This window comes from Rattus norvegicus, chromosome 9 (genome assembly GCF_036323735.1).
Source record: "Rattus norvegicus strain BN/NHsdMcwi chromosome 9, GRCr8, whole genome shotgun sequence".
Lineage (NCBI taxonomy): Eukaryota > Metazoa > Chordata > Mammalia > Rodentia > Muridae > Rattus > Rattus norvegicus.
The window spans coordinates 91,639,084-91,663,568 of NC_086027.1; the positions used below are offsets into that span (position 1 = coordinate 91,639,084).

At 47.0% G+C, this 24,485-nt stretch overlaps 2 protein-coding genes across 2 annotated transcripts; one reads left to right on the top strand and one right to left on the bottom strand.

Annotated features, from left to right (window-relative positions):
• Nucleotides 1–267: 267 nt before the first annotated feature.
• Nucleotides 268–17,801, top strand: LOC134480401 (keratin-associated protein 5-2-like). Its single transcript, XM_063267913.1, has one exon. It carries the CDS (start codon nt 15,726–15,728, stop codon nt 16,080–16,082), a length of 357 nt encoding a protein of 118 aa, XP_063123983.1. The 5' UTR covers nt 268–15,725; the 3' UTR covers nt 16,083–17,801.
• Nucleotides 17,802–21,356: 3,555 nt separating this feature from the next.
• On the bottom strand, nt 21,357–21,827 carry LOC134480297 (small cysteine and glycine repeat-containing protein 6-like). The gene is made up of 2 exons (XM_063267809.1): nt 21,722–21,827; nt 21,357–21,607 (listed from the first exon to the last, which is right to left on the bottom strand). The coding sequence occupies exons 1-2, from the start codon at nt 21,825–21,827 to the stop codon at nt 21,357–21,359; spliced, it is 357 nt and encodes a 118-aa protein (XP_063123879.1).
• Nucleotides 21,828–24,485: the final 2,658 nt, after the last annotated feature.

Here is a 24,485-nt window from a genome sequence, read left to right on the forward strand (position 1 = left end):
AAGCTGCCTATCTAGACTAACTGAATTGGCCAGATCTGGGCTTAAATGAGAGACTCTACATTGATATATATATATATATATATATATATATATATATATATATATATATATATATATATATATGGTGGAGAGCGACTAAGGAAGATCAGATGGACTGGCTAGTTTTTATGTAAACCTGACACAAGCTGGGGTCTGGGCTTAAATGAGAGACTCTACATTGATATATATATATATATATATATATATATATATATATATATATATATATATATATATATATGGTGGAGAGCGACTAAGGAAGATCAGATGGACTGGCTAGTTTTTATGTAAACCTGACACAAGCTGGGGTCATCTGAGAAGAAATGCAACTGAGAAAATGCCCCTGCCAAATTAGCTTGTGGGTGAGGCCATGGTGCATTTTCTTGATTGATGATTGATATAGGAGGGTCCAGCTCCCTGTGGGCAGTACCACCCCTGCGCTGGTGGGCCTGGGTACTCCTAAGAAAGCAGAGTAGACAAACCATTGAGAAACAAACCAATAAGTAGAGTTCTCTAATGCCCTTTGCATCAGTTCCTGCCTTGAATTCCCACCCTTACTTCACTGATTGATGGATTTCAAGTTGTAAGATGAAATAAACTCTTTCCTCTCCAAGCTGCTTCTGGTCGCAGTGTCTCATGACAGCAGTAGAAACCATAAGACAGATGGCAACCTCTGGTCTCCACATGAGCCTACACACCATGTGCACACACACACATGCAGATACATATACACCTCCACACATATAACCCTTACACATAAACTGGGGAGGGGGGAGCTATTCAAGACAGGGAAAAATAACATAAAAAATCAAAATTCTTGGCTAGATACATATGGAGAAGACTATATTGAAAGGCATGCAAGAAATAAGTCACGGAATGCACTAATTCCAAGGACAATTCTATTAACACTGGGAAATATATTTTCCTTTCTTTCCTTCATTCCTTCTATTATTTCTTGTTTTCATTTTTCATGACAAGGTTTCTCTGTGTAGCCATGGCTGTTGTGGAACTCTCTCTGTAGACCAGGTTGTCCTGGAACTCAGAGGTCTGCCTGACTCTGACATGGGATTAAAGGCATTCACCACCACCACTGGGCTATATCTTCTTTCTTTTAAAGACACAGCAACTGTTTCTAAAATGCTAATGTCTGAAAACATCCTCCTGTTTTCCTCCAGTGGATTCAGTTTCAAGTCTTAGCTTTGAGACTTTAGTAAATTCACATACCTTCCTTTGTAACTGGTGAGAAGAGGGTTCTGATTCACTTTCTCATATGTGGGTGGCAAGTTTCTTTAGTGTAGACAACATTTCTACTACACATAACCACACCTGTTTTTGCTAATTGCCTTTCTCCACGTTCATGCTTCCTAATGTAACCCCTATTTTCTAATTGTCACCATTCTCATTTCTGCCATCTAGAGTAAACACCTTTCGTCTCTCCCTCCCCTCCCTCTTTTGTCCCTCCTTCTCCTCCAACCCCCTTCCCTTCCCTTCCTTCTTTCTTCCTCTCTCTGTCTCTGTCTCTCTCTCTGTCTCTCTCTCTCTCTCTCTCTCTCTCTCTCTCTCTCTCTCTCTCTCTCTCTCTCTCTCTGACAATGCCTGATGACATTGTGACTGATAAAGGCAGTTGCTGGTGGGGGCTGAACTAAAGGCAGGAGAAATGGCATTTTAAAAGGCTTTGTTGCGGGTGAAAATCTAGAAAGAGGGAGGAATTTGTGGGCCTGCTTATAGCATCTAGAGTGGTCGGGATCTGGGGAATAGGGAAGGAAAGAAGATGCCAGGTGAAAGACTTAAAAGGCCTTCAGAAGTAGCTTCGAGAACACAGGTAGAGGGACCAGCGTTCCATGGCAGGAGCAGAGAGACGTTGCTGTCTAATGAATGGCAAAGAGGAGAAAAGGCAGGCTGTTTTACAGACCTCATGGTAACAAGAGAGCATGTCAGAGTTTTCAGGTAGCAGACACTTTGTAATCTTCCCAGAATTGGGGATTCTGTAAATGAGAAAGAAGGTTATGGGCATGGGAAGGGTAGGACAGAAGGTACATAGGTTTGTGCGTCTTCAGGTAAAGAAAGCCATATGTGTTCTTAGCTGGGAAACCATCACTCCAGCACCTTTAATTTTACCCCTCACTACAGCAAACAGCTATAGGTGTAAGCTATAAGCCGAGTATTCTTTGAGGTCTCCGGTGTTCTTCAAGGTCACAGACTCTGAAGCTGGATTGTCTGAGGATAGCTTTTCTTTTTCTTTCTTCTTTTTTTATTATTAACTTGAGTATTTCTTATTTACATTTTGAGTGTTATTCCCTTTCCCAGTTTCCGGGCAAACATCCCCCTAATCCCTCCCCCTCCCCTTCTTTATGGGTGTTCCCCTTCCCATCCTCCCCCCATTGCCGCCCTCCCCCCAACAATCTAGTTCACTGGGGTTCAGTCTTAGCAGGACCCAGGGCTTCCCCTTCCACTGGTGCTCTTACTAGGATATTCATTGCTACCTATGAGGTCAGAGTCCAGGGTCAGTCCATGTATAGTCTTTAGGTAGTGGCTTAGTCCCTGGAAGCTCTGGTTGCTTGACATTGTTGTTCATAAGGGGTCTCGAGCCCCTTCGAGCTCTTCCAGTTCTTTCTCTGGTTCCTTCAATGGGGTCCTATTCTCAGTTCAGTGGTTTGCTGCTGGCATTCGCCTCTGTATTTGCTGTATTCTGGCTGTGTCTCTCAGGAGAGATCTACAGAGGATAGCTTTTCTATAGCCTCTCTGCTCGGTGGTCACCATGCAAAATGCCTTTCTAAATCCATTTTCAAAATCCGATTGTGAGGCCACCCTAAGAGAAAAAACAGTGCTCTAGACCGAAGGCAGGTCCAGAAGTCGCACAGTCTGGGCACAGAGCATCCCCTACCATTTCTCCTCAGACAATGAACACATGACAAATGAGAACGTCTAAACCCAGAGTCAGAAAAACTGTGTGGCTTCATTGGAATGAGGTATTTCTTAAGCATATGGGCTCTTTCTGTGTACAATGCTCACCATCCTGTGTGGCTAGTATTCTGTCATCCAAACTCTGGGAGGCCTAAGAGTGATTACCCACTTTCTGCAGGCAGAGAGCTTTGTTTGGTTGTTTGGTTGGTTGTTTTCTGCTTTTGCTTTAAACAGAAGGCTTCCTGGGCCCTCTGAGACCCCACTCCACCTCCATATTTGCTGTGGTATCTGATGAGACAGGACCTAGAAGCATCAGCCCCATGAGGAGAATGAGTTTTGAGGAGGAAGATGGGTTTTGAGGATGGTGGATCTCTCCTCTGAGGGTGACTTAATAATTTCCCTGATGAGTTCAGAGCATCCTCTTAGATAGATGACACAGCCACTAACCTAGAAACCTAGGGTCCCTTTCAACTGAGATTCAGACCAATGGTGGCCACAGCAGATGGTGGAAGCTACATCCTTAGGACAGGTTCTGCCAGATTTGGCCACAAGGAGCCTTCCCTTACAGGTGTCATGAGAAATAGAAGGGAGGAAAATGTCTATGGGCAGATACACCTCCATAGTATGCCTATTCCAGGACCGGCTGCTCTTAGAGACAGGTATCGGTTCTTCCAAATATACAGTGAGAGGGATGGACAAACTGAAAAACAACTGACTTAATGACTAGGCTTTCTGACAGGGGAATATACAGGAGGAATTCAAGGTTTTCCTGTAGAAACTAATAAACAACAACAAGGAAAGGAGTCATGTGCTCCCCTTGGCTCTCCTCAGCATTGGTACTTAAGGGGCTCCCCCTGCAGGAGGAGCATCACATCTCCCTGTCCTCTCCTAAGTCTCTCTCCTCACTGCACCTGAGTCCTCTCTACTGACACCATGGGTTGCTGTGGTTGTGGAGGTTGTGGTGGCTGTGGTGGCTGCGGTGGCTGCGGTGGCTGTGGTGGCTGTGGCAGCTGTGGCGGCTGTGGCGGCTGCGGTGGCTGTGGCGGGTGTGGCGGCTGCGGTGGCTGCTGCGGTGGCTGCTGTGGTGGCTGCTGTGGCTGTTGCAGGCCTGTGGTCGTCTGCTGCTGCCGCCGCTGCTGCTGCAGCTCCTGCGGCTGTGGCTCCTGTGGCTGTGGCTGTGGCTGTGGGAAGGGATGTTGTTGCCAGCAGAAGTGTGGCTGCTGCCAGCAGAAGTGTGGCTGCAAGAAGCAGTGCTGCTGCTAGAGTCAGCTGCTCTGCTTCTGCCCAGGAGAATAGGGGGCCATACTGTGACCTGCTGCATTTCCCCCGTCTTCCCTTCATCCATCTATCACCGTCTTATCTCCTTGTGCCTTGTGAACCTCAAGCTTTGTCTAGCTCTGCATGCGTCTACCCAGACCACAGGAGACAGATGCACAACCAAAGACCCGATCAGGTGAGCTAATTGGATGTAGCCAGAGCCAGCTAGGAACCCTGACCTTACATAGGGCAGGCTCTGTAAGTCTTTAATCTTTTCTAAGTATTCAGACTTATATTTAGTCGCTTTAATGTTTTCTGACTGTACTTGGTGCTTTTCACATTCATGCCTTAAATTCCCTAATAAAATAACTTGACACGCCTCAAAACTCTCTTCCCGTGTGATGCTTTCATCCGCCGCATTGCCAACTCTCTGTCCCCTGCATTGCCAGTCTCATTCTGATGCCCTCACTCCTGCCTCCTCTTCACACTGGCCCCCGACCACCAACATGCGTCTCTGCTGGTTAGACAAGAGCAGCCCGTGTGCTGCCGCCCAGGATAACATTTCCCCAGTGGTCTCTGTGGCCAAGGGTTGTCCCCTACATCTTTCTTAAATAAACAATGAAGAGTGGGGCTGAAAGGAAGGGGGATGTGTGCAGCTTTGACCCAGTAGCATTTGGCAGGGAGTGGGGAGGGGGGTGGGTGGATGATGGGTGGGGGTGTCACGTGACTCTGATCTCAGTTGGTGTCTGTGGATCACCTCTCTCATCTGCTGAGTTCACAGGCAAACCTCATAGGCGAATCTCATGAGAGACCTGTATCTCTTCCCAACCCACCAACTCTCTATGGTCCTCCAGAAGGTGGAAGCCCGCTTTGATGTCTAAATCCCATGTCGAGCCCAACTCACCAACCATGCAATGCACAGGCCCCTCTTCCCTTTTGCATCCTGACTCTGTACAGTTCAGAAAGGAGGAGAAGGAGTGAAGTTTCCCTGGGCCCTTCTTTCTCCACACAAGTATCTGTTCTTCCAACAAACCTAAAGAGGCAGGCAGTGGCAGGCAGTGGTGGTACACTCTTTAATTTCAGCACTCGGGATACCAATCTGAGTTTGAGGCCAGTCTGACCTATAGAGCAAGTTCCAGGACAGCCAGGGCTACCTAGATTGACCCTGTCTTGAAAAACAAAACAAAACAAAACAACAAAAAGGAGGCTGAGGCTGGAGCAATAAAGAAACTGAAAGAATTAGTGAAGTCAGTCTGTTGGAACCCCGGGTTTCTCTTCCTCCAAGCTCTGCCCACGCTGCTTCCTACACCATTAAGCATTTGAGTTCGGAACTGTTCCAACTTCTTACTTCCTCCTCCCCATTTCCCGCCCTCCCAAGTTTCATGCATGCGTGTGCTGTCATGTTGCCCTTCCCTACCCAACCACGTGTCCTTTGGGTCTCTCCCCGTAGTAGAAGCCACACTGTAACTACTTCCTCCTCATCTCAGAAGAAGTTCGGGGCTCACACGAGTGCACTACTGCTTTTGACTTAGCAGGGTGGGTGGTATGGGGTGGGGACAGCTGTTATCGGTACCTCACAGGTGCATGCTTAATCTAGAAGAATAGATTCTTTTGTTTTCCTTTTGAGACAGACTTTCATGTAGCCCGGGCTGGCCCCTAACTCCCTGTATGAATGAACCTGGACTCCTGATCCTCTTGCCATTACTTCCCAAGTACTAGGATGACAGGGATGCACCACCACGTCCCAAGAGTCATCTTTTCCTTTCAAAATAATGGCCCTAGGCATATGCTCTGCCGCTGAGCTACATCGACAGCCGTAAGAGTTTCCTTCAACTTGCTCTTCCAGATTCCAAGGTAGATGCGTAGGAGACATTCTTGAGATGGTGTGACTGTAGCTAGATTTCAAAGGCATGGCCCTTCTGTCTCCTATACCAAAGGCCGTTTAGGGGTGTCGTGATTTTAGCCGGCATCCCATCTTCCTTCCCCTTAAAACCTCCTCTACTTTGGTCTACCCCAGGGAAGTGATCTCTCTCTTGGTTTCCTTAGTAACAAGTTGTCCCAGTTTTATTCTTGTTGCTGTGATAAAATATAACAAAAAGCAACTCAGAAGGTTACTTTGGCTCACAATTCTAGGTGATAACCTGTTTGAGGGTTTCTCTTGCTGTGGAGAGACACCATGACCCCGGCAACTCTTAGAGGGGAAATGGTTCATTGGGGCTGGCTTACAGTTCAGAGGCTATCACGTTGCCATCGTGGTGGGAAGCATGGCCGCACACAGGCAGCCAGACAGTGGTGGAGGGGGAGCTGAGAGTTCGACATCCTGTTTGGCAGGTAGCAGGAAGTTCGAATGAGCTCCTAGGCCTGGCTTGAGTTTCTGAAACCTCAAAGGCAACCCTCAGTGACACACTTCCTCCAACAAGGCCACATCTCCTAATAGTGTCACTTCTTATGAGCTGATGGGTACCATTTTCATTGAAACCACCACACAAGCTATCATTGCAGGGGAGTCAAAGTGAAAGGAACTTTGCAACAGTCACATCACACCCACAGTCAAGAGTGCGAGAGGTGATGCACTCGGACCTACTACTCAGTTCATCTTCTCCTGTGCAATCAGGACAGTCCTCTAACAGACAGGTCCACTGGCCAATCTGATCTTGATGATTGTTTCCCAGGTGATGATTCTAGAGAAAACTAATTGTCACCACCACTCGAGGTAATATATTGACTTTTATTACTGTTTCTTATGCACAAGAAGTGATACGTGGTTTATAGATACTTTGCACACACGAAAATATATGTATATATAAGATATGGGTATGGCTATGGACACACACACATATACATATCTATGTATACATATGTGTGTGTGTCCGATATTTTTCCCTGTTCTCTCCCAGTGATGTGTTTATCTGTTCAGGGTCTATAATGAGTCTCGAGCCCTTGTGCTCTCTCTGAGCTGAGCACTGAGGGTAGAAGATGGTAAGTGTTGGCTCCTGGCCCTGCCAGGTTCACAACTTGCTGGGAAGACAAGCAAGTGTAAAGTATTGTGAACAAAATTTTCAGTAAGACTTAATGTGTTTGAGCATTGAGAATGGCTATGAAATTCCACTCCCATACCCATTTAGATGTGCCATCTTTGAGTTCTTAGTTTATCCACAGGTCGTGTCAGATATATAGCATTCCTACCGCAATGTATAATTTACTTGCAGAAGAAGCATCAACAATTCAACAACCTAAACGTTGAATTGACTTTTGTTTCCAGCTTGACTCTCTACTTGCTTTATCGAATCAAACTTGATGCTGTAGGCAAACTGTTTTCTTTATGAGATCTACTTGGAAATACTAACGATGGCTAAGTTAAGTGGTTATACCTGCTGTTTTGTATATCAACTTGACACAAGCTAGAGTCATCAGAGAGAAAGGAGCATTTCCATTGAGGAAATGCCTTCATGAGATCCAGATGTAAGACATTTTCAAATGTGAGGGGGGAGGGCACACTGTGCCATTGCTGGGCTGGTAGTTCTGGGTTCTATAGGAAAGCAGGCTGAGCAAGGCAGGGGAAGCAAACCAGAAAGCAGCACCCTCAATGCTTCTGCACCCACTCCTGCCTCCGGGTTCCTACTCTGTGAGAGTTTCTGTTCTGACTTCCTTTGGTGATGAATGACAGTGTGAAAGTGTAAGCAGAATAAACCTTTTCCTCCCCAACATGCTCTTTTGATCATGGTGTTTCGTCACAACAATGGTAACTCTAGCTAAGACATGGTCTCCCCAGCCCTGTTATGGGTGTTTTAGAAGTGTTATTTCCTGAGCGTTTTACAGTGACTCTTTGAAGCATGTATTATCATTTCTGTCAGAAAATTAAGGTCTAGGAAGATTGAGGCATAGGTGACCAGAGCGGGGAAAGCCAATTCATGCAGGACAATCTTAGACGTTGTCAAAGACCCTTGGCTCCTAATTCCTTTTCACTTCCTCATGCCCTGCTTTCCTTTCAAGACACAGTCAAAGCTCTTCTTCAAAAAACGTTCCAGGGGCTGGAGAGATGGCTCAGTGGTTAAGAGCACTTGCTGCTCTTCCTAGAGGTCCTGAGTTCAAATCCTGGCAACCACATGATGGCTCAACCATCCATAATGGGATCTGATGCCCTCTTCTGGTGTGTCTGAAGATGGCTACAGTGTACTTATATAGAATAAATAAATCTTAAAAAAAAAAAAAGCCTCCCAGGGCCAGGTGCAGTGGGCACACAGCTTTAAATACTGGTATTGGAAAGGCAGACACAGGCAGATCTCTGTGAGTTCTAGGCCAGCCAGGGCTGCACAGCGAGTCCCTGCTCCCTGGAAAGACTCTCCCCTCTTATTATGTAATTGGAGGGAATTTGTCAATTTAAGTCTTAATATTCATCAGTAATTTCACCTTGAGGCAACTTCTGCCTTAATTAAAGTCCACGTCTTTCCTTCCTTCTTTTTCTCTATTTCTTTTTATTTTTCCTATCAGATTAGAGTAATTGAATGCACATTTCTTGCACTATCCGTACTATCTTTCACCGAATGAAGGTTTGACAAATCTTTTTGATTGGCCCTGGTGCTTCCCAAGTGGCTATCTTTCAAAATAGAACTGAAACAGGAAGTTGATTGGCAGGTGCCCAAAATAGCACCCCTAATGTATGCAGAGTAGCGACACCTGACCGCCTTCAGCCGGCATGCTGCCGGGTTTGAACCATGATTTATATAGATGTTTACCCTACTAACAAATAGGTTGCATGTTTAGATAACCAATGGCATCCGGTGACCTTGGTATTATGGGTTGTCTGACTGGAGGTTGAGATTTTGGTCTATGGTCATCCTGAGATGAATTGATTGCTCACAGGCAGATAAATCTGGGCGCAGACACATTTGAATGGACTCTGGTCATCGTCTAATGTGATTTTTTTTTAATTAACTTGAGTATTTCTTATTTACATTTCGAATGTTGTTCCCTTTCCCAGTTTCCGGGCAAACATCCCCCTAATCCCCCTTCTCTTCTTTATGGGTGTTCCCCTCCCCACCCTTCCCCCATTGCCGCCCTCCCCGCAACAATCAAGTTCACTGGGGGTTCAGTCTTAGCAGGACCCAGGGCTTCCCCTTCCACTGGTGCTCTTACTAGGATATTCATTGCTACCTATGAGGTCAGAGTCCAGGGTCAGTCCATGTATAGTCTTTAGGTAGTGGCTTAGTCCCTGGAAGCTCTGGTTGCTTGACATTGTTGTACTTTTGGGGTCTAGAGCCCCTTCAAGCTCTTCCAGTTCTTTCTCTGATTCCTTCAACGGAGGACCTATTCTCAGTTCAGTGGTTTGCTGCTGGCATGTGATTTTTAAAGATGCCTTTGGATAATAAAGATTGAGAGCTGGGGACATAATTCAGTTGGCAGAGTGCTAGCTCAGCATTCCTGAAGCCTTCAGTGTGATCCTCAGAGATGCGTTCACACCCAGGCATGGTGGTTCACACTTGTATCCCCGCACGCAGGAGACAGGGGAACACGTTCAACCTCATTCCCAGCTATAAAGTGAATTTGAGGCCAGTCTTGTCTGGGCTGTGTGAGACCCTGTCTTAAAAAAAAAGCAAAATAAAATTAATAGAATCAAAGTTCTTTTTAAGTGCAATTTATGTGGTAGTCTGGTTTCATACACTGAATAATTATAGGGACACCTACACCGTCCTACGAGGGAAGGCATTGTTATTAGGATTAAGCATCAAAGTTTCAGATCTCTGGGCAGCCTCTGAGTGTACTGCATCTTGATTTCTGTAATTTCTGTCTGTCTTTTATTGGCTTTCTATTACCTGTCAGCTCTGTGAAATGACTCTAACACACATCCTCATGTCACGTTCATTGAGATCTGTCCTCTTCTGCTCTTTTTGGAGGGGGTGGATATCGTATTGGCATACAGGACCCTCTGTTCTTTCCCATCAGAGAGGCAGAAGAGGAACACCTTTTTTTTTTTTTAATGAAAGAGCTTTTTCAGCCATTCACTTCTAAAACACAGAAAAAACACAGAGTTACTAACGGAGGATAAAAATTGTAATTCCATTTCCCTGTGAGTCTAATCAAAAGCAGAATCTGGGAATGGCAGCTTCACCACTATCCAGGTACTTGCAACTGACAGAGAAGACATGGAGGCAGGGGAGCTAGTTGATATAATTCTCTATACTTTTTTTAACTTGACTTTTGTACAAATATATTTGGAACATGCATATGACCCATAGAAATGCACGTTTCCAACTAATTGCATGGGAGATTGGCACAGAAAGAGAGGCAGTAAGTCATGCACAAAGGAGGACGTGTAAGGTTGGCTCACTTGTTAAAATTGGAAGAGGGAGCAGGAGCCACAGACTTTATCCCTTCTTCTATGACATCATTTGCATGGAATGACCCACCTTGAGGTCTGCTGATCTGGGGACTGTCTGATGTCCGATTAGATTTAGAGACATAGCAAAGTGGGTGTGTCAGGATTTCTTGGGATCAAGACTAGGGAACCCTGGCAAGGTCGATGGTTCAGTGGGTAAAAGAGCTAACTGAACCAGCATAACGACCAGGGTTGGAAGCCTGTGGGCATGAGTTTGATCCCATGATCCCCAGGTGCCTTAGCACACATCTATAAGCTCAGTACTTCTATACTGAGATGGAAAGCAGAGGTTGAAGAACTTTTTGGAAGCCCATGGGCCACCAAGCCTGTACACTCCACAACAGCAGAAACAAGAGAGACTGCTTCAGCGAGATATAAGGTGAGAACTAGCTCTTAAAAGTTGTCTTCTGACCTGTGGCTTGAATGGGAGTGGCCGCCATAGACTCGTCTTTGAGTGGCCGCCATAGACTCGTCTTTTTGAATGCTTGGCCCACAGGGAGTGACATTATTAGGAGCTGTGGCCTTGTTGGAGAAAGTGTGTCACTGTGGGGATGGACTCTGAGGTTTTACATGCTCAAGCTATGCCCAGTATGGTACACAGTCTACCGCTGCCTGCAGGTCAAGATGTAGAACTCTCGGCTCTTTTTCCAGCACCATGTCTGCCTACACACCACCATGCTTCCCACCATGACAGCAAAGGACTAGACCTCTGGAACCGTAAGCCAGTCCTGGTTGAATGTTTTCCTTTATAAGAGTAGCCCTGGTCATTGTGTCTCTTCACAGCAACAGAACACTGACTAAGACACCTCAATGTGTACTTTGGCATGAGCTTGTTAGCACTCACAACATCACGACGTGTCACCCACACGCGTGCGCGCGCGCACACACACACACACACACACACTTTTAAAAAAATTAGAGGGGTTGGGGATTTAGCTCAGTGGTAGAGCGCTTGCCTAGGAAGCGCAACTCCCTGGGTTCGGTCTCCAGCTCCGAAAAAAAGAACCAAAAAAAAAAAAAATTAGAGACTAAGGGACCTCCTCATACAAATGAAACAAAAATCAATGAAGTCCCTTTCAGGTAAAGGAGTCAAACACTGGTGCTTATGAGAATGTCCCACTTCTTAGAGATATTCTGAGCAATGTACATGCTCTCGTGAAGATATAAATAGCATACGCTATGCTATCAAGTTGGAGCCTACAATTATAACCCATTGTAGACTTGTGTCTAATGCATGCAAAGTCCCAAAACAAACAACTAAATCAAATAAAAGTAAATAAATTCCAAGGTAGTATTTTGAGACAGAGACAAGTTTGGGACAGTGACATATTTCCAGGGAGAGGACAGATAGTGTTTCCATGTGAGTAGAGTGATGTCAGGGTAGAATGCCATTGACACAGACTTGGCCAGGAGTGTTACAAATGGCAGCAGACACAATGCAGTGTGGTGGCTGGGGACTGAGGTGGCCTCCGGGGCTACAGATATTTGGCATGGGACCTCCAGGCAGTACCTGCAGGAGCTGTCCTCTGTCTGGTGCCTCTGCTTCCTCCCTCTCACTCCCTCACTTAAGAAGGGTCAAGAGCAGCCAGTTAGAGAGATGAATGAACAGAGTGGTGGAGAGTGCTGTGTTTGCAGACATTCGGATCCCTCTGCACACTCCCAGAACGCTGATTCATAGGGCGGGAAGACTTTGAGGAAGGTGAGAGAAGGCACACAGCACACAGACAACCTAAATCCATCAACTGTTGAAGAACATATTTGCCTACTCAGGCTTGGACTGTTCCAGGCCAAAACATAGCCCCTTCCTTCAACAAACAAACAAACAAACAAACAAACAAACAAACAAACCCAATTCTTATTTGGTGTTTCATATCCCAAGTCCTGGTTCTCCTGTCAACCGTCTTTCCGAAACACCAGTTTTCACTGACTTCCAAACTTCTCATACTTCTTCAGCATGGTACCCAAGGATTTGTACCTTCCTAGTGTCCCTGTATTCCTAAGAGTGGGCTTTGTGTTCTCTCCAAGCTGGATGGTATGGGGCTGTCCGCCTCTCACCTTTTCCTGTCTCCAGCGGTACTATAGCACTGACGTGGAGGGTTTGACAGTCCCCATCATGATTTTGTCCTTTTGTCCATAAAAACTCAAGACTGGCTATCTCCCCATTCTGTTAGCAGCATCCACCCAGTTGCTTATGGAGGTTCCTCTCTCACCTCTTCCTATCTTTATACTTACCTCTTGCCAGACCAAGAGCCTATGGGTTTGTCATGCTGTTCTCACAGTGTACCACAGAGCCACTTCCTGCCATGAGAAAGATGATTCAAGACCTACTGATTACGTGGAACACTTCCCCCAAGTTTGCACAATGGGGAACTATTGAGGAACATTAAAGTAGATGTCTGTGTGACTTTACAAAATGAAAATAGACAAACCCTGGAGTTGGAAACAGATGCACATCAGGAGAAGGAATGGCACATTCATCCTGTGATTCCTGACGCAGTTACTCAAGCACTTTAATCACAGTGTCTTTACCATGAAATAAGGATAAAAACCTATCAAAGAGTCAAAGGAAATGATGATCTCCCCAAATACAAGTGAATCACCACCAACCGGAAGTCATCTGGTTGTTATGCACAGGGGCTCATCGACAAGACAGAGTGACTAAAACCAGGCAAATGTAGGTGGTCTCTGCCACGGTAGCGGGACTGACCCTCTTTGTTATCTTTGTGGTTTGGAGAGTAATTTTTAGCAGTCACTTCTGACAGATGTCTTTGCCCCCTCTTGTCTCCTTCCTCCTCCTCCCCTTCCTCTTCTCCCTCCTCCTGTTTTTTCTTTTCTTTAGCTCCAGGACAATTTTATTAGCATTTCTCTGATGTTGCAAATCTCTGCAGCCATGAGGAGGAAGGAGCTGGAGACAGGAGAGAAAGCCTCATTCTTGAGTTGGGTTTGGAGATCAACAAGTAGCTCATGGCTGATAAGTGCCTTGAGGCGAGGTGAGCGCCTTTCAGGCACCAGGGAAAACATGAGCGAACTCTGTAAGTCCCGGAATGAAAGAATAATGAAATGAAAAGAGGGAAGCAAAAAAGAGACTACACTTTTCTGAACTAGGACCTAGAAAAGTGGGTAGCAGCATGGCAGAGACTCCACTGCTGCTTGAAAATCTGAGATAAGGTTGTATTCGTCAACCCAGGCTGACGGAGACATTACTGTGTACCTCAGGCTGGCCTAGAACCCGTTTGGTGATCCTTCTGAGTTAGGCCTCTGAACGTGGTGATTACAGATGTGAGCTAATACATCTAAGTCACAGCAGTCATCTTTAAGACTTCTCTCAGAATAAAAATTTGCTCAAAGAATGCCCAGTGTGATGGTTTGTATGTGCTTGGCCCGAGGAGGGGCACTATTTGGAGGTGTGGCCTTGTTGGAGTAGGTGTGGCCTTGTTGGAGTAGGTGTGGCCTTGTTGGAGTAGGTGTGGCCTTGTTGGAGTAGGTGTGGCCTTGTTGGAGTAGGTGTGGCCTTGTTGGAGTAGGTGTGGCCTTGTTGGAGTAGGTGTGGCCTGGTTGGAGTAGATGTGGCCTGGTTGGAGTAAGTGTATCACTGTGAGCACATGGGCTTTGAGACCCTCATCTTAGCTGCCTAGAAGCCAGTCTTCTCCTAGTAGCCTTCAGATGAAGATGTAGAACTCTCCTGCACCATGCCTGCCTGGACGATGCCATGTTCCCATCTTGATGATAATGGACCAAAACTCTGAGTCTGTAAGCCACGTTGTCCTAATAAGAGTTGCCTTGGTCATGGTGTCTGTTCACATCAGTAAAACCCCAAGACACACAGTGCTACTGACCCAGATCATACCTTTATTCTAATAGCTAGGCAGGGTTCTCCAGAGAAACAGAATTAACAGGATGTCCAAATGCAAAGGGAGGTTTGTTAAGGGAATTGGGTAACATAATATAGAGGCCAACATGTTCATGTGGCTTTTTCAAGCTGTAGAACCAGAGAAGATGGTGATAGGGTTGCATTTTATTAAAAACATGGGAGCCAATGGTATAAGAAACACAGGAGCCAATGGTATAAGAAACATGGGAGCCAATGGTATAAAAGTTCCATCATTCAAAGGCCTGAGGGTCAGTCATGACAACATCCAAGGGCAGAAGAAGATATATATCCCAGTTCAAAAGGAGGAGAATTAGCTACTAGTCCTTTTGTTCTATTCTTGTCTTGAATAGATTGGATGGCGTCCTGCCTTAGTCCGTCATGCTATAACAGAACTATAACAGAACGCCTGAGATGTAAGACTAGGTGACTTATAAAAAAAACAACAAAGATTTATTCCATCATAGTCCTTGAGTCTGAGGGAGTCCAAATAGTCAACTGTCATCTGTGAGAGACTCTGCCTCGCATGCAGAAACCAGAAGGGCGAGAAGAGACAGAGCAGACCCCCTACATGACAGAAAGAGCAAACAGGTCCACAGCCCTCTTCATCACAGCATCAGTTCATGCCGAGCAGGCACCTCTTTGTCAAGAATCACCCCGGCTGCAGGAACCTGGTAGAACGCATCATGCCTTCGCGGTGGTCCTCGTGGCCCACGCTGAGGGCAGCAGAGGCCTCCGGAATCCAGATTCACATCGCAGGAGTAAGAAATATCCCAAGCCGAGTGGGGTGTAGTCACATTGTACACAAGCATTTCCACCCTTTCAAGTTACCGCGTGTTCTAGCCTATAGATAGAAATATCTCAGATCACTGACTGGTGTCTGTGTACGGCACCCCGTACAGCTATGACAGGGAAGGAAAAAATATCTGGGAGGAGCCTAGTTCCATCCCGTCCTTTACAACAATAAGGGTTACCCGCAATGGAGGGAGAGAGCAGGAGAGAGAGGAGACTCAATGGCTGTTTGCTGGTTTATATTAATAATGGCTCTTAAAAGAAAATAAAGGCTAAACATAGCAAATCCTTTCGAGTCAGAAGGTTCCTTGAAGGAAGTACACAAGGGTCCACGTGAGGCTTCTGCTGAGGAAGTGGGACTGATGCCAGGTTTACTTCCTCTCCAGACTGCGTACATAAGGGGCTCCCCCTGCAGGAGGAGCATCACATCTCCCTCTCCTCTCCTGAGTCTCTCTTCTCACTGCACCTGAGTCCTCTCTAACTGACAACATGGGTTGCTGTGGTTGTGGAGGTTGTGGTGGCTGTGGCAGCTGTGGTGGCTGCGGTGGCTGCGGTGGCTGCGGTGGCTGTGGCGGCTGTGGTGGCTGTGGTGGCTGCGGTGGCTGTGGTGGCTGTGGCGGCTGTGGCAGCTGTGGTGGCTGTGGTGGCTGTGGTGGCTGCTGTGGTGGCTGCTGTGGCTGCTGTGGCTGTTGCAGGCCTGTGGTTGTCTGCTGCTGCCGTCGCACCTGCTGCAGCTCCTGCGGCTGCGGCTCCTGCGGCTGCGGCTGCGGCTGTGGGAAGGGCTGTTGTTGCCAGCAGAAATGCTGCTGCCAGCAGAAGTGTGGCTGCAAGAAGTGCTGCTGCTAGGCTTACCACAACCCTCTGGCTCTCTCCTGCTCACCCCCTCCTCCCATCTCTGGCCCTGTCCCACAGGTAACTGCACAGGTGGGTTGTGTCACTCCATCTGCTCCCATTTGTCTGTAGGCTACAATTGTGACCTGAGTCTATCCACTTTGTAATAATTGTACAAGTTAACAAATATGCAGCCTTCTCCGTAAGTAATTCGACACATTCTAATCACAACTGTGACAGAATGCAGTCAAAATAGTTAGTGATGTACCTTCTTAAATCACCCATTTTTATATTGTGTTTACCTCTACAAAGCTTATCTGTGTACACAAAGCAACTCTGTCTTAATAAATTACACTAAACCAACCTCAAAGATTCATCTCTTTTGTACCCCACCCCCTATCTTTCCACTCTCTAAACTTCCCTAGACACAAGAGTTTTATCTCAGCAGATAAGGTCAATCAATCCCTTGAAAGGGCTGCAGAGACTCCAAGGTGAGGTAAATGTATAGATAATTGGCCCTTGTGGATTTGAAAAGAGGGGGATGTGGGGTGGGGCACTTTGTCACTCTGGTATTTCAATGTTATCAATGAGAATGCGCCACAAACCTCTCACTTGACGTGGACCAAAGTCTGATGCAAATATTAGATCGCCTTCTAAGTGCTCATGTGCAAGGCCTGACTGATCTTGAGGATCCTCGTTTTTGAAGGCTGCTTTCTGCCTACTCCTATGGCATGTTGATCTTACTGTTCCTGGCCTCACTGAAGAGCTCACTGCAAGGGCTCTTTGGGTCTTGTTGCCTTTCTTGTCCATGGTCTCAGTATTCATTACATACTTCTCATGGGCCATCACACATTACAAAGTCTCTCTATCATCTGACTCATCTATCCAAGGTCTGAATGATGAAGTTGGGGGATAACTAGGTCAGGTACCATGGAACTCCTAGGTGCCACTCTGAACCACAGGTCAATGTCAGTTATGATGTAAAATCAACAGAAGAATAGAGAACCTCAAATCACATGCAGAGGGTGTCAACACACACGAGGCAATATGCCCCTCAAATGCTTCCATATTGAATCTCCCCTCAGGTCCCACTATCTCCATGGACTCCAGATTCCAGCTCTTTGGGGATTCTTATGACAATAGAAAGAGAATGAATGGAGTTGGTTGGAGGTCCCAGCAAGCACTAGGTGGTAAGGCTTAATGAACCAAGGCAAGCTCCTTCAGTATATTTCCCAGGAGGACGTTCTCCCAACCTCTCAAGATCTACTTAGAGTGCCTTCTTGTAATTCTAAGCAGAGCCTAGGCCAGAGTAGAGACTTACGTGGGATATGGCTCACAGAATGAACAGAACCAAAGGAAAGAAGAGCTTAATGAACCAATGCTCCAAGACTCAAGAGGTGCTTGTGGAAAGCTAGCTGCCATTTCCAGGGGCTGTCAGGGGGGTGCTGATGGTGTGGGTGAGCCTCTGGACAGTAAGGAGACAGTATGGGTTGGGTATCACCTTTGCCTGTCTGTCTCTGATGCCTTGTCCATTGATTCACAGGATCTCTGAGCCCCTGATGGCTTCGGATTAGCCAGAACACTTTAGTTACTGTTACCCTGTAGGATTCATTCTTGGACCCTTTGTCTGACTCATCCTTTCCCCCTGTATCTCCTCTTGGAATTGTCTCTTCTCACGGAGCCTGCCATGAGGAGAGAAGAGGGGGCGGGGAGGAGGGAGAAAGGGACTGAGGCAAGGAGAGAGATAGGGGAGGGATCGGGGAGGAGAGAGGGAGAGGAGAGGGAGGAAGGGAGGGAGGGGAGAGGGAGGAGGAGGAGAGAGGGAGGGAAGGAGGAAGGGAGAGAGGGAGAGAGAGATCACGCTCATTCATCTGACTCCAAGGCCACTGTCTCTCATGTGGGACCTTGAGCCAGTCTTTTGCACAGCAATGCTGATCAGAACTCTGGGGCACACACATCCTTTTCTAGGACCTAAAACCCATTTCCTTCTAGATGTTTGCTTTTCTTGTCCCATCCCCTGGAAATGAGTTTGCTTGTGTGACCCATGGAAGTAGAAGAGGTCCACTGTTGGGGGTGTGGGGTGGGGTGGGGTGGGAGGTGTTTCATCACTAAGGGTTAGCATAGATTTCTCAAGGACACACGGACTATTTTATTCTTAAATCAGATCTCAGATGTGATCAGGAGAAGAGACAGAATAAAAGCTCAGGGAAACAAAGTTTCTTATATTCCTAGGTCCCTGAGAGATGAGGCAATGCTTGCAGAGATGGGGATCATATGGGAGTGAGTTGCAAGGGAGAAAAGCCAGTCACTCATGTGAGGAGCAGAGTGAGGGAGGACTTCTGGGCTCTCTCCTGGCTGTTCCAGTGAAGACTATAACCAAAGGTGGCAGCAGATTTCATCGGTGCCTCTAAGTCATACTAGGTCTCCTCCAGGGGTGGACAGGAAAAGGAACTTGTGACCAGGAATTACCTTATTGTCTTAAGGTACCTGACTTGATTACCTATCAGGGATGCTCAAAATTTACAAGACAGTGTAGCACTGCCATTTGGTGGACATCTTTTCAGGCATGGTGTTGGCACAGGAACATCAGGACACAATTCTTTCTGTGCAGTAGGTAACCATTGGCTGTGGAAAATAGGATGTGCATGAATCTACGATGACTGCCAGGGGGTGGGGGTGGGACAATATACACAAGCAACGTTTGAGTGGGTGCATGGCACCAGCAAGTTGACCTGAGTGAAGTACAGCACAGGTAGAAAGTCCCTGGGGGGAGGGTGTTTGTAAATGTGCTCCCTCTGACTTATCTACTGAAATCCTCATTCCCAACACCTCAGAAAGTGTCAGTACCGGGGCTAGAATATTTAGCTGAGTCTACGACTTGTCAAGTTTACAAGTAGGAATAATGATCATGGTCTCGTGGCACAAAATCTTTGGCTTCCTATTTCTTACAGCATTGGCATTGTCTTGCTCTCCCTGTCATACTCAGTGCCAGTGGACCTGTGGTACCAGTGGACACGTTGTGCCAATGGACACGTGGTGCAGGCAGAGCTGAGGTGCGAGGAAGTTTAGGCTAAAGACTGCAGAGGGGTCTCCTGACTGCAAGGTTGACTGTCAGCTAAGGTTGCTGTGCAAACTTTGTGTTCCTTCTGTGCTCACAAGTTCTTCCCTCAATCTATGGCCACACCTATTCACTCACAGGATTGGGACCTACCTTTATGACCTAATTTTAATGTTATAATTTTAAACTTCCTCTGAAAACAGGCAGTGGGATTTCAAGGCTTTTCAGGAAACTGACATTGTAGCCAGAGGCAGGTGAAGAACTGGAGAAAGGATGATTCTCTGTATCAAGAAGGGAGAGCAGGGATGACCTCCACAGAGAGGTTCCCCGAGGTGTGGATGCAGTGACATTTTGCCGGGGAGACTTAGCTGTGTTCATACTGGAGAGGTCTGGACTCACCTGTACTCTAAGGGCAAAGTCTTTAGCATCAGAAATTTGAGACCATGCTTCATACATTGTACGATTTTAAATGGCCACAGAGTGTGCGCTGAGCTGGCGAATTCAGCATTCTGACAATACTGAATAAGAGAGGTGACTCTAGATTCCCCTGAAGGCTGGCTGAGCAGTTGATGATCTAAAGCCACGTTTGTGATCTTCTCTGGCCAGTATTACCTGAAAAACAAAACAAAACAAAACAAAACAAAGCAAAACAAAAGGATTTTGAGCAGCAATTATAGAAAGAGCAGTGCCCCCCTCCCACACCAACACATCTACCCTAACATTCCTGCTGAGCAGATTTTGGAAACTAATATGTAGTTAGAAAGCTAGGGAAGTTAGAGGAACAATGTCAAAATTTTAAGTGCACATCTAGCTGAAGTTACAGAAATCAAAACAGCACACACACACACACACACACACACACACACACACACACACACACACACTAAAAGAAAACCAAGCCTATTGTCTGTCCTCCAGGCCAATGGTAAATGTCCTCAATAGATAGAAATAGAAACAAAATTGAATAACCTGTATTTCAGTAATCAGTGATTTTGATTTGTGTGTGTGTGTGTGTGTGTGTGTGTGTGTGTGTGTGTGTGTAAAACAAGGAGGTTTGGGATGTATTCGTGGAACTTGACTTTCACAATCTGGAGCTGAGATGTCTTCTAGAGACTCAGGTGGTGAGGGTTGGTCCCAATCCAGCTGACATGGGCTTTGTCTGAGGAGTCTGACTTCATCAATGGGTTAATCCACTATCAACAATGGGCCATGGAGAATTGGCGGAAACTTTGAGTTGGACCTAGTTGAACATGTGAGTCCTTGTTCCCAGCTCCTTCCCCTGCTGTGTATTCTTTCTTTATACCCAATTGCTGTGAGCTGTGTATCTTTACTCCATTATGGTTCCAGAGGTACTATTTTGCCTCAATACAAGTATTCTGGGATGGGGTTGAGCAAGCATTAGCTGAGAACTCTGAAACAGTGAACTTACATGTGCCTACTCTCCTTTAAGTTGCCCTACTGGGAGCTAAAATGTATCTTCCCTCCTTTAAGTTGACCTACTGGGAGCTTAAATGTATCTTCTCACCTTTAAGTTGACCTACTGGGAGCTTAAATGTATCTTCTCACCTTGAAGTTGACTGATTTAAGTATTTTTGTCACAATGACAGAAGGCTAAATGACACATTGTCTATAACTTGTACTACTTGGAAAGGAGAAGCAGATCCTTGAGGAGTACCAGTATGTTGACGCTAGGAATGTTGGTGACCACAGAGGAAAGAGAACTGGCCTCAAGTTTGTTGACCTACTCTGCCACCACTGGTGTCCACCAAAGTCTTTTTTCTTTTAAAGGATTTAGAGAGTTTTTAGGGTTGGGGATGTGGTCACACCAAAGAAGAGACAACAGAAACTTTCAGTGGTAATTTGTATTTTATTGGAAAGCAAAATAATATTGGATAAGTACAAATAAAGAAAAGGTATAGACAGGAAACGAACAGGGAAGAAACAGTCCTTTACCAGGTAGAAACATCAGGAAGTACTTGATTCCACATTTGGAAGGAGCACAGTGGAATGACTTCTGCAGGGCTTGGCTATTTGTTACTGGAGAGCCAACACCTCAGAGAGGAATGTTAGAAATACCCAAGTAGAAAAGAAAGGAACCCAGAATCCAGAAGCAAAGCCACAGGCCAGGAGTCATACCAGGACAGGTAGAGGACAGTAAAGCTGGCATGAAGTTTGAGGAAAGGCTCTGGTTTCCTGGTGCCTATGACTCAGAAAGAGACCTGGTGGTCATGCTAGCAGCAGCACTGTTTCTTGCAGCCACACTTCTGCTGGCAGCAGCATTTCTGCTGACAACAGCCCTTTCCACAGCCACAGCCACAGCCACAGGAGCCACAGCCACAGGAGCGGTGGCAGCAGCTGCGGCGGCAGCAGACCACCACAGGCCTGCAACAGCCACAGCAACCACAGCAGCCACCACAGCAGCCACCGCAGCAGCCGACCCGGTAGCACCTGCAGGAGGTGCAGCTGCTACAGCCGCCGCAGCCTCCACAGCCACCACAACCACCACAGCCACCACAGCCACCACAGCCACCACAGCCACCACAGCCACCACAACCACCACAACCACCACAGCCGCCACAGCTGCCACAGCCACCACAGCCACCGCAGCCTCCACAGCCTCCACAGCCACCACAGCCACCACAGCCGCCACAGCCGCCACAGCTGCCACAGCCGCCACAGCCACCACAGCCACAGCAACCCATGTTGTCAGTAGAGAGGACTCAGGTGCAGTGAGGAGAGAGACTCGGGAGAGGAGAGGGAGATGTGATGCTCCTCCTGCAGGGGGAGCCCCTTAAGTACCATCTTGGGAAGAGGGAAGGGAAGGATGGAGGACACATGACCTGAGGCCACTTCCTTGTGGAGCAGCTGCTGTTTTCCCAACAGGGTCACCCAAAGTTCTCCCTTGTTTACACCCCATGCACTTCACATGACCTCACACACTGTCCTTCAGTGACTTTTCCTTTGTAAAGCTGAGTCACAGGCAAGTCAGAAGGTGCCGATGTGGAGGAGGGGCCATCATCTTCGCAGCAGCCTACCACATGTTCCAGATTTGCAGGGAGGTGGACATCTATTTGAAAGCAGCCTTTCCTTGGTCCTCTTCAATGCGTCTCTATCCATTACTTGCTTGAAACCTCCCCACTTCAATAGGAAGTCTCAAAGGAACATGCAAATCAGGAATATCCACATGGAATTCCTCCTGCCCCCAAAGTGGTTATATCTCCATTACTGTCATTCTCCCATTAACTGCCCAGTTAGTGACTTGTGAGTTTTCCCACTCCCTACTTAATTAAAAAAGAGAGAAAGAGACTACAGAAAATGTCACGATTCTCCTCTTTCTTAACTCATTAAACTGTGTGTTAGTTAAGTTCTGGCACAATCTTCCCTCCTTTCCTTCTTATCCCTGGACTCACCCCCTTCCTGGTCCAACTCATTGGCCTGGATTTAATTTCCATATAACATTCTCCTGTAGGTTCTCAGTGTAAATCAGTTCACACTCGACTCTGACAACACAATCCATCTGTATTCTGCTCTTGACTCCATCTTCTTGCCCTGGGACCTCTGAGGCACATTTCGTGTCCCACTCTCACACTTACATCGACACAGATGCTCCAACACAACTTATTCGCCCATGCTCAAAAATCCTGTTTAAAATCTTCCTTCCTTTTACTTCAAAGTCTCCTCTCCTACTAGATTCATCAATAGCTTTAAATCTGACCACATGTCTAGTTAGTTCTACTCAGACAAAGCCCTTATGAACCATCCAAGGACAAGGCGTCACAAATGAAGAGTCAATTAGCTCATGAAACTTCCAACCTCAGATCCTAACAAAACAGCTTCGCCAGGTTCAGGAAACAGGCTCCGGCCAGTGAGCCTTCATCACACAGGATGTGAAGGAGACTTCCGGGATCCCACTAACCCTTTCTGCTGTGCTTGAGCTCCCAGTGGCCACCAGCAAAGCCTTTTCTGTGTTTTTCTGGAGAACAGTCTTCACTTGTGTTTCTGGTGCTTTGGTATATTGTTTCGCTTACACTCACCTCGCTGGTGCCAACTCGCAAACCCACCAGAACCTACTGGAATGCCCTTCATCTCTTATCAGTAAATACCTTCCGTTCCTACACTAGCCTCGACCAGCTCTCCTCTGATCCTGCTGTACCTACACTATGTCCAACCGGCTGACCCATGCACAATTTCTTTCAAAAGCAAATCAGCAAGAACAAGGTCTCAGGCAGATGAGCCCATGTGAGGGTATTGGTTTCTTTCCTTGAAAATTATTATCCAGACAGGAAGAAACTTTTTCCTTCCCCAAATCAAGCCATACAAACGTTGCATAATTGAGATGCATATTCCAGAACAACTTTGCCTTGTTAAGAAAATTGTCACTAAGGACCAAGTGCCCATTAGATAAATCGCACAGTAATGCCTCATCTTTACTTATGAACGTCAAAGAAGCCCAAAGGCCTTGTGGCCCAGGGGCTCCCTGAAGAAACCTGTGGCCTGTAAGCCCTGCCCACAGCTCCACAGAACGACAGACATGCTTTCAACACAGTGAGGGAAGATGGAAGACCACCCATTGCTTGCACAGGCTTCTTGGGTCCCTGGAGCCCAGAATTCGTCCCAGAAGTGGTAGGCTTTTTGGATTCGCACTGGAGTGTAGTTTTAGGAAGAGCAAACACGACTGAGATATGCAGAAGTCAAGGCAGTCTGAGAAGAGAGGTAAATAACAGCTGGTGAGATTCTCACGTGTACAGCAAGTCACGTGACAGTAAGGAAGTGGTCACCTGTTCCCTTCTAGACTCTTCCGCATTGGTATATAAGGGGCTCCCCCTGCAGGAGGAGCACCACATCTCCCTCTCCTCTCCCGAGTCTCTCTCCTCACTGCACCTGAGTCCTCTCTACTGACACCATGGGTTGCTGTGGTTGTGGAGGTTGTGGTGGCTGCGGTGGCTGTGGTGGCTGCGGTGGCTGCGGTGGCTGTGGTGGCTGTGGCGGCTGTGGCGGCTGTGGCGGGTGTGGCGGCTGCGGTGGCTGTGGCAGCTGTGGCGGCTGTGGTGGCTGTGGTGGCTGCTGTGGTGGCTGCTGTGGCTGCTGTGGCTGTTGCAGGCCTGTGGTCGTCTGCTGCTGCCGCCGCTGCTGCTGCAGCTCCTGCGGCTGTGGCTCCTGTGGCTGTGGCTGTGGCTGTGGGAAGGGATGTTGTTGCCAGCAGAAATGTTGCTGCTGCCAGCAGAAGTGTGGCTGCAAGAAGTGCTGCTGCTAGCGTGGCTGCTGGCCTCTGGCCTTCTGCTGTAGGTAACTGATAGAGGTAAGTCTGCCCCTCTGCCTGCCTGCCTGTCTGTCTATCTGCTCCTGTCAGTGAGTCACCA